At 36.9% G+C, this 10,646-nt stretch overlaps 1 protein-coding gene across 2 annotated transcripts in view; it reads left to right on the top strand.

The window, feature by feature from the left end:
- STAM2 (signal transducing adaptor molecule 2) overlaps positions 1–6,063 on the top strand; it is a 28,648-nt gene extending 22,585 nt beyond the window's left edge. For both annotated transcript variants that reach the window (XM_032215990.1, XM_032215998.1), the window contains exons 9-14: positions 116–192; positions 352–439; positions 654–708; positions 1,232–1,385; positions 3,526–3,677; positions 3,774–6,063. In XM_032215990.1, the coding sequence (XP_032071881.1) occupies positions 116–192; positions 352–439; positions 654–708; positions 1,232–1,385; positions 3,526–3,677; positions 3,774–3,990 (743 nt within the window). In that variant the 3' untranslated portion in view covers positions 3,991–6,063. The remainder of the gene's footprint in view (positions 1–115; positions 193–351; positions 440–653; positions 709–1,231; positions 1,386–3,525; positions 3,678–3,773) is intronic.
- Positions 6,064–10,646: the final 4,583 nt, after the last annotated feature.

Here is a 10,646-nt window from a genome sequence, read left to right on the forward strand (position 1 = left end):
TCAGAATTGTTAGGTCTGTCTCCGAATCTAAACATGGGTTATATTGACAAAAAAATATTGTATGCCAAGAAACTAGATTTGGAGGAAGGCTAATGTTGTCATTGTCTTTACGCAGTGCCTATGGACAAGGATGCTTCTGAAGACACTACTGAAATTACAAAACCTGAGCCAGAGCCAGTGTATATAGATGAGGTATGTCTTGGCTTTCCACTGGCATAATACACTCTAGGCAGCTTTTTCTTTGAAGAAGCTACTATGCCCCCTTATCATAAAATAAATTTTGTAGTGGGTTTTGAGAATTTGAATTCTCAATTTGAATATCTTTCTAAATATATTTTCTCCGTCTTCCAGAATAAGATGGATAAGACACTGCAGTTACTTCAGAGCATAGATCCACAAGATCCTAAATCTGATTCTCCTGATCTTCTGGATTTAGAAGGTATCACTACTGCTACATATAATTTAAAAAAGAAATCCTAATCCAGACTTATTGTCCTTTTTATGTTTTTCATTTGTTAAACCAAGTCTGAAAGGCAGGTGAAATTCTCCTTTCATTTTGCATGCTAGGCAAAGCATCTATGCATTGCATTCACCTCAGTGCTTTTATTTATGAGCAATTAACTGATCGGATGTTTGTATTTTACTGTTCATAGATGTCTGTCAACAGATGGGTCCCATGATAGATGAAAAGCTAGAAGAAATTGATAGGTAAGGCAATTGTGTAATGCTTATAAATAAAAAAAAATGCAATTTATATTTATGTAGTAGAGTAGATGAGCAAAAAATAAGATGGGTCATCAAACAGCTTCAAAAATTCAGATTACCTACGTAGTGTAATAATTGTGAAAACTAAGCCCAAAGGACTGAGTATGGTACGTGACATATTATGCAAACTGGCATATGACACATATTTAGAAATTAATAATTTATTTCCAAGAATCTTTGATTTCTAGGCTTTAATTTTTGAGGCTTTAATTTCTAGGCTGAAGTTTACTGAGGGTGTTTGATGCTCTTTGAGTTTGGTTATTTTCTTGCTGATGTTTCATTCGTTTCATCATCACTTGGGTAGTGAAATGTCAGCAAGAAAACAGCCAAGCTCAAAGAGTACTAAGAATTCCTCATTTGAACCCTGAGCCACAAATATTCTTCCTTACGAAAATTTACTATACTCAAATTAAACAAAACCAAATTGATCAGTGATAACTGAAACTACTTCATTTGCTCGAATTAGGAAACATTCAGAATTGTCTGAACTAAATGTGAACGTGATGGAAGCTTTGGAACTCTACAATAAACTAATGAATGAAACCCCTATGTATTCTGCATATTCAAAGATGCACTCAACGGCACAGTATGCACCCACATCAGCCAGTGTTCCAGTGCAGGTCAGTGCCTTATTTTTACTTCTACTTTCTAGAAGGATTCCCTTCACATATAATGGCTGCTGCCATGCACACAAGAACAGATTACTGCAATATGAAGGACTTGAATGTCCACAAAGACTTTAAAGTTCTGCTGTAGAACATGTTGGCATATGCTTAAGCAGATGTAGATCTTGCCTCTTAATTGCAGGTTTTCCATTAACCCTCAATCCAAATAATTCTGTTAGTTTCATGGTATTTGTCAGTTCTGTCTTCAGAACCCTTCAAAACAGCTCTCATAAGATATTGCAAAACTTTGTATGCAGTGAGAATGTTACGAGTCTCAGGATTAAATTAAACATGTCTCCATCAAAACTTAATAAGTGAGTAAACAGAGTTGCTTTCTCCAATATGACTCAGATGGCGCATGTAAGACTTGCTGGGATAGTAGGCAAAATCTTGGGCATTATGCATGACTCTCCTCCCAAACACGTGAGCTGCTTCATAGATGACATTTCCACGTATATATCAGTGCATCTTGTGTAGCTTTTGACATACACCTCTTCACTGAATCTACATCCCCTTTGGTTTATTTAGTTTGTGTTTTTCCTAAAGGAATTGCTGGGGGATGGAGTTTGAGGAAAAGTTAGAAGCGCAATTAAATGAAAAAAATGTTGCGTATTTTAGATCGATTTTACATAATACAGTATGAAAAGAATAGTTACTATGGTAACTGCCACAGTACATTCATCTGTTATATTTTCCATGAGCTCTTTGAAATGATTGACAGTATTTGGGGATGTGAGGGAAAATAGTGAGCATTAGATGAACTAATATTCATCTCATTTCAAGGTAATATTGTATTCAGTTGAAGAGTACAGAACAATAAGGGAACATCTATATTTAAAAGAGCAAATATTTTTATAATATTATTTAATCTCTAACACACTGTTGAATCCTGAAGCAATCATTTTCTGTAAAAATGCTATATTTCTTCAATATTTTCTTCTGTCTATATTTATTTGTTCTTTTAAATGGTTTTAAGACTATGTTTAGAAAAAAAATCTCTTAAAGCAGAACATAGCATTTAAAGTCACAGCTGTGATATAAATAACATTTTATTAAAATACATTTATTGCTAATAAATCAAGCATTTATTTAACTCTGTTATAAATTCTGAACTGATAAAAAGATATTTAAGTACTCTATAACATATTTATCTCATTCTAACAGATTTTGGGAAAAAATAGTTTTATCTACATTATTCTGATAATCCTATGACATTAGTCTGAGAGACTAAAATTCCCGTATGCTTATTTTATAAGCTTGGTAGCTTTAATAATGTCCTGATGTAACTTATTACTTCAGTGTAGCAGAAATATAAAGCAGGCTGCATGAAATCTGTCATAATGGACAATGGCATTTCTTCTTGAGCTAAAATCATATTCAGTCTGGCATATTGAAGGTTGCATTAGAAATGGGCAGAGTTGGAGCAAGAAGAAACTAACATCACTTAATTTTCTCAACTGAGCTACCTTCTTCATTACTTAATTTCCAAAGTGGGTGTGGGTATATACATGCTATAACTAGATAAATCAGATAAGCCCTTGATAAAGATAGTAGCCACAGAAGAACTGCAACAAAGCTTCAGTTCTATTAAATAAGAATACAAAAACTGTAGTGACCTTAAAATAGTGAAAGCAGGATGCAGTGATCTGCAAATTGCTTCATATCACATAGGTCAATGGATCCTTTACAGCATATGGGTCCTTTACAGTGCACCAACTGTGCCACAAGCATGACCCCTGGTGCCCCCCCTCCCCGCATCTGTTCTGAAAAAACTCCTACAAATGATTCTTGCAAACTTTGAAGATTCATGGATTCATTCAGTGATAACACTATTTCACTTCTCATGTAGGGAAATCTCTTTCCCTCCTCTTCCCATCTCTTCCATGTTCAGAGCAGTTTCAGAGAGTCCTCATCTGTCTGTACCTAGCAGACTTGAAAGATTATTTTGGTAATAAAAAATATTGGTTCCGTCCGCATGGTATTGGTGCGCTATTTGGTTCTTGTATTAATGACAAATAGAAGAGTTACTGCTCTTTCCTTTTTAGAAATATCCTTTGTGCTTCAGAAGATCAGTTCTGTTCTGTTTCTTTTGCAGTCATATCCCATCCATCCTCACAGTGGGAATTATGTGGTCCATGGTATGCCTCAAAGCTACAATCCAGGAAGTGATCAGATTGGTCCATTGAGGTCTTTACCTCCAACCATGAATTCATCAGTAACATCTCAGCCTGCTCCAACCTACATGAGGTAACCCATGAGCAAGTTTTAGCGAATCAGCTTTATCCCCATCTCTCCATTATGCTTGTGGGGTTTGCTTAGGCTAATGTCTTCATTGTATTTCAGCCCTGGTCTAGATTCTGTGCCCAGTTCTACTTACATGAACCAGAATTCTTGCCTCCCGCCTGCTGGTCCCGTTTCTTATGCCCAGCCGATGACCATGGATATGCTAGCCTACCAGAACACTGCATCCAGTTTGCCTCAAGGTCCGTGCTATCCAGCAGTTCCCACTCATTCACTTCCACAGCAGCAAACAAATTATCACCAGCAGCCTCTCCTGTGAAAATGCAGAGTCGGAGCCTGGGAAGCGTTTTAGATGTTGCTGACCCGTAATCTTTTAAATTGTCCTTCCATTGATTTAAAAGGATACTTCTGCTGAAGGGAACAGACAACTAAGCAATTTCAAAGTAAATGTTAATTCAGGCTTAACTGTTTTTCTGCATAGCTGTTTAAACTAGGTGAGCTGCAGTTGTGTTTTTTAAAAAAAGCTTTCCAATCCTGACTTCTGTAATATTCTATGTCTCCTCGCTATTTATAAAAATGCCACTTCAATTTTCCCCTCATAAGACAAGCTTGAAAACGAAGCTGATATATGCAACTCCTGTTTGTTCTTTCCAGACTTTGGGAACATAGTAATTGTTTTTTAATGGAAGCCTTAACATTTGAAGTACTTTCTTTGAAACTCAGTTTAATTGGTTAGTTTGGATTTTGATTTACACCCTTTTGAGATCATAATCTTAACAAGATTGTCTTTTGAGATTATACAATAAAGTCTTTACCAACCTGAGAGGAAAACTTACACACACACACACACACTCTTTGAATGTCAGAGAAGTTAATGGATTTTATGGTTTCTGCCAGAATGGATTTCTTACTTGCTTTTCTCAAAAAGTAGTGGAGTAATATTCTCTATCCGAAGACGGAGAGTTTAAAGAGTACATTTTTAACTTCATAAATTCCTAACGCAAATGGACCTGATCACATCTAGATCAGTCTTTTCTCTCTGTTCTCATTCCCTGGCATTACTGAACATGAAGGAGAAGCTGATAATTATGCTGTACTGTAAGATTTATGGGCTGCTTTTGTTTTAATCCTAACTGGTAAAATACACATTGTCTAAGGGAGAGCAAAAAAGGATGTGGCAATGTATTTTTCTATTGTTGAGAGGTCAAAAAGAATTCCTGACCAGGTTTTTAAAAAGAAACATTTTCTGTTCTGGATACTTGTTCATTTCTTGCTGCTCATGGATGTTATCCTATTAATAACAGGATTATTCTGAGGGAGGAAAAATAGATCTTGCATACACTATAGTTGAAAATGGGAATGGACACATTATTAAAATAAGCAGAAAAGTAGAAAGTCAGTGCAAAGAAACCATTGGCATTTTATACTATGCTCTGAAGAATTATTCTGCAGTATCTGGCGCCCGTTGTATCTATCATCAAATGAGACCCATTTTTCACTTCCAATATTGGTGCTAAGTAAGCTATTTAGATTTCTGGTAATTTAGTGATCCGGACAATGATGTCTTTGAGAGGGCGGTTTCAGAAAAACATAGCTGTTGTTCATCTCTTTCTATCAACAAGAACACTTGGCTTTTCCTTTTTGGTATTGGGTTTGTTTTAATCTCAACAATGTTTAATTTTAAAGGCTGCTTTTTAAAATTTTATTTAGAACCAAATCCAGGTTTTCTCATTCAGCTCCAACGTTTTATAAACAAAACGAGGATTTTGAATAGTGCATTGCTCTTCCACGTTGATACATTATTAGATGGTCCATTTATATTGATCACAATCTTTGATACTACTTTAAGCGGTACCCAATATCTGACTGTGATGTTGAGTTGAAACAGTCTTTTTTTCACTGCATTTTCTCCTTTATATATAATGTATAAATAAATGTGTGTATATATATCCACTGGTCTGAGATTTTATACACAACTATATATATATACTAATTCTCTCCAATCACTGAAGTTTTATAGATAGCTGCGTTTGGCTCTATTGTTAATTGGTGTAATCTTAAAATGCATTTATGCAGGCTGTAAATATGTATAAATTCTGATGTTCAAGTGGTGTATTTAGTGTTTTGGTGTCAGTAGGGATCATGTTTCTTCCCTTTTCTAAACTAAAATATTTATTGTTAAGGCATGATTATAATGATGCTACCAAAGGAATTAACAACATATTTCCATAGTTAGGGCCCAGACTTTCATTTGCATCAGTGAGTATTTAGCCATTGATTTGAATGGAATTTCAACTACACTGCAGACATATACCTATTTTTATATTAAGAGTAAACAATACTTGCTTTGCTTGACATACATTAACTGAATAAATAGAAATTCTTTACAGTTCATAATGAGTGTTGTTTGGTAATTTGCTTTGTGGGCGTTCAATTAAGGTTCACTTTATGTTTAGAAATAATTTGCTATCTTAAATTTGTATTTGAAATGTTGCCCAAGATAATTGTCCAAACTATATCACCATATGTCTCAGTTTTTTTCTTTACAGAGATTCATTCTTAAATAGCCTTGTGATTTCAAAGGCTATGGAGTCCAAATATTTTCATATTTCCTTTTGCCATGCCCCACCCCTTATTAAAGTTGCAAGAGTTTTAAATATCCCTTATTACAGCGACTCCCAACCTTTTGGGCACCAGGGACCGGTTTGGTGGAAAGAGGTTATTCTGCGGATCAGAGCGGGCATGGTTTCGCATGCTGCTTGCATCCCATGGATGGAGCTTCGTGGACCAGTTTCTGGCATACCGAGGACTGGAAGCTGGGGGCCTCCTGCCTTATTACTTTTGTGCTGACATGGTTTTCCAGAAAATAAAAGCGCCTAGAAATGTAATACTTCCTTTGCTGCCCCTTAACCAATTTAATCAGTACTGCCCCTTAACCAATTTAATGGGAACCAGTGTTGGAATTATCCTCCCCCCAAATTTTATACAAGCCCTTCATAGCTATTGCTGATTAGATTGGGGAGACATGCAGAATGGGTACAAAGAGGAAAGCAAAAGGATACATAGAATCATAGGGCAGGAAGGGACCTTGGAGGTCTCCTAGTCCAACCCTCACCAAGCCAGGAGATCTTATATCATCTAGGACGAGTACCATATTTTTCGGACTATAAGACGCACCAGAGTATAAGACACACTATGATTTTGAAGAGGTAAATTTTAAAAAAGTTTTTGCATTCTGCAGGCCTCCTAACCCTCTGCCCATCTCGGTTTTTGCACAAAAAGGGGGGGGCATGCAGAGCTTTGGGAGGTTTGTAGAGTGCTCCTGGGGGCTGGGGGGGGACGACGAGCAAAAACCGGGCTGTTTTGGGGGGGGAAGGGCATACAGAGACTTTGAGAGGCTTATAAAGTGCTCCTGGAAGCGGGGGGGAGGGGGCAAAAACAGGCTGTTTTTTGTTCTTTCATTTTTTGCCCTCCCTAGCCCTCAGGAGCACTTTGCAAGCCTCCCAAATCCTCTGCACGTCCATTTTTGCAAAGGAGGTGGGATTTCGGTAAGCCAAAACTGCTGTATTCAGTGTATAAGATGCACCAGATTTTCACCCTCTTTGAGGGAAAAGGGTGCGTCTTATAGCTCTGAAAAATACGGTAGATATCCAATCATTTTTTGAAGCAATGGAGCACCTCCAAATCCAGGAGGCAAACTATTCCATTGATTAATTGATCTTTTTAAATAATTTTTTGTATTTTTAATTTTCAAAACAAACACAACACATAAAATCTTCCTTCTTTACATACTGTAGAAAGTGTATCAGTTGGTAGAGTTGCTTTCGTGCATCTCTTCCACCGTCATCAAGCATAATTCATATTAACTCAAGTATTTTAACTCAAAATATTTATACATGTTACCATCATCATACCTCCATTTTCATTTGATTATACTGTATATACTCGAGTATAAGCCTAGTTTTTCAGCCCACTTTTTGGGCTGAAAAAAGCCGCCTCGGCTTATACTCGAGTCAGTGAAAAATTTGCCCGAAATAGAGGAGAAAAAGGGGTGGGGCCATGCCGCTGGGTGACACTCGTGAATGGCCCAGTGCCCCTGTGAGTTTCCCCTCCCTCTGTGTCAGTTTGCCGTGCAGCGCGCACCGCACCATCCCCCCTCCTCACGTTCTAATGTAATGCAAGGCTGTCTTACGATTCCCCTTCCTCCCCCTCCTGCCGCTCTGCAACGATGTCCCACCTCCTCCTTGTTATGGCAAGCAGCCACATAGCGATGTCCCACCTCCTCTGGTACAGTGATCCAATGATAGGAATCACTGTGCCGTGTGTCATAGGAGGCGGGACATCGCTCCCGCGGCTGCATGGGACATCATCATCACAGCGGGACATCAGCATCATGAGGTGAGTGAAGTATTTCATTGAATACACCGCTAGTTTACTGTTTTTCTTTGAAATAAATATTCAAAAACATTATTGGTATCTATTTTTATTTTTGAAATTTACCGGTTGCTGCATTTCCCACCCTAGGCTTATACTCGAGTCAATAACTTTTCCAGTTTTTTGTGGTAAAATTAGGTGCCTCGGCTTATATTCGGGTCGGCCTATACTCGAGTATATACGGTAATTGTTTAAACATCCATCATAAAATATACCAAGATTTAATACATAACCACATACTGGCATTTCATTTACTATTTCTAAAATCCTCCAATAACACTGAATCCTTATGTCCTATTCTAGCTAAATATCCATAATATTTAATAAGAAAATTTTCTAATCCTCCGTTCCAAATCACTGTTTACAATTTACATCCAGTTTTCTCATGTTGTACCCGTACATATATATATGTATGGGTATACATACATATATATGTATGTACAATATACATTGTTATCATTATCCCTCCTTTATTTGACTATATCCTGTATAATTACATTTTCCCCTTCATAATCAAGACTTAACTGAATCTAACTTAATTCTTTTTTATTAACCTTTATATATAATCCAAAAGGATTTCTAATCTTCCTTTCATGGGTACCATTCAATATTCACATCCAATTATTACTTATCATAACACTACACTTTGTATACATTATTATCAATTATTTAACTATACTTATTGTCCCTAAATTTCACTAAGTTTAACTATTTTTAAATTATACTCTTCCATCTATCAACCTGTATCTTTCCAATAGCAAAACAGTCTCATATCTTCTGCCATTTGTGGTGTCAGTCCTCTAATCATCTCCTTAATCAAATTTGTATGGACTCCTCTTAGCAACTCCTTGCTTATAAAGTCTCTCAGGTAATTTCGATGCCCTTCTTCTGTTTCCTTAATCAGCTTATCTTTGATTGTCGGTAGTGTTATCAATGATGTTGCTAATGAAATCTCTCTCTTTAAATCCATAAATTCTTTTGCTTTTTCTTCTGTGTCTTGCCATTTGGGGTAGAGGTCCCCTCCATTTAATTCCTCTTTCAATATTCCACTCTTCAGAGATAAACCAATCACCATAAATATCAGCAAATTTAATTTCTTTATAGTCATTTTCCTCTTCGATTTTTAGGATTCTAACCGCCACTTTTTCCACTTGAAGTCCGCTCCAAGTCTTCCAACTTTTCCTCTATCCTCTCAAATGTGTTTGATAATTTCTGTATTTCTAAGAATATCTTTTGCAGACTTAAAGTTTCTTTCTGCTGTTGAAATTATGCCATTATCTCCAGCTAACAAACACTGCTGCTCTAGCTTGAAAGGTTTTAACAAGATTAAGCATAGATTCCACAATAAAGTTTTATTTTCACTTTTCTCTGGTTAAAGATATACTTCAAAGGGACATCTGTATGCTTTTCTTCTTATCACTCTATAAACAAGCAGTGAGACCTTGAAGTGCCAAGTCAGGATAATCAGTGAGAAAAGTAAGAGTGTTTAATTTCCAATACAAAAACTTCCAGCCTCCGAGTAGCAGTGTTATTGTTTCAATTTTATTTGTTTCTTTTTGTATCTTGTTTGTATTTCAAGTTTTTTAAAAAAAGTCCAATTCTTGAATGAGTTAGAAGAACACCCACAGTAATGAAAGAGGAGAATTTTGGTCCATAGGTTACAAAGAGTAATAAAAGAAAAAAAATAGAAGAAGAAAACTTAATCCATTCGTTTTAAAAGGCTTGCATAAATTCCATCCATGAACATAGCATTTAAAAAGTAAGATAACCCACTGTCCAAAACCATTCCAAACTTAATTCCGCCACTTATTTCTTCTGTTCTCTAATTTAAATTAATTTTAAGTTTTTTATAGGCAGTCTCTTTTAAAACGGTAAAAATTCCTCACCAGCTGGAAACACTTTCTCTTTCCGTATCCTTCCGTTTTGGAGCCGCCCCAACTTCATCAGCCTAATGGCTGGATTTCTTGTTGCCGGCTTGAAGAACTTCTCTTGGATCGATCAGGGCCTTTGCGATGTCCCTGAGATCAGCAAGACGTATTCTTCCTGTTCATCGTCTCTGCGGGACGGTTTAGGTCCGATTGGACCACCCAGTGGCAAAAGTATCGGCTGCGGTCTCGCAGCATCGAGACCGCACGTCTGTATCGTCGTGACGTTGGCTCCTCCTCTGATTAATTGATCTTAATGTCAGGAAGTTTCTCCTTAGTTCCAGGTTGGATCTCGCTTTATTGAGTGTCCATCTATTGCTTCTTGTTTTGCCCTCAGTTGCTTTGAAGAATAAGCAATATCTGTGACTGACCCTTAAATACCAGAAGGTAACTGTCATGCCACCCCTATTCATTGAACTAGACATCCTTAGTTCCCTTAACCATTCCTCATATGATTTAACCTCCAAACCTCTTACCTTTAAGGTCTCAGCATCTTTTGAGCATTGTGGCAACCAAAACTGCACACAGTATCCCAAGCGTGGCCTCTAGCACCATGTTTAGTAGGTTGTGTTTTTGTAAAAGGTATTGTTAATCATGTAATGCTGGAATATAACCC

This window comes from Thamnophis elegans, chromosome 1, assembly GCF_009769535.1.
Source record: "Thamnophis elegans isolate rThaEle1 chromosome 1, rThaEle1.pri, whole genome shotgun sequence".
Lineage (NCBI taxonomy): Eukaryota > Metazoa > Chordata > Lepidosauria > Squamata > Colubridae > Thamnophis > Thamnophis elegans.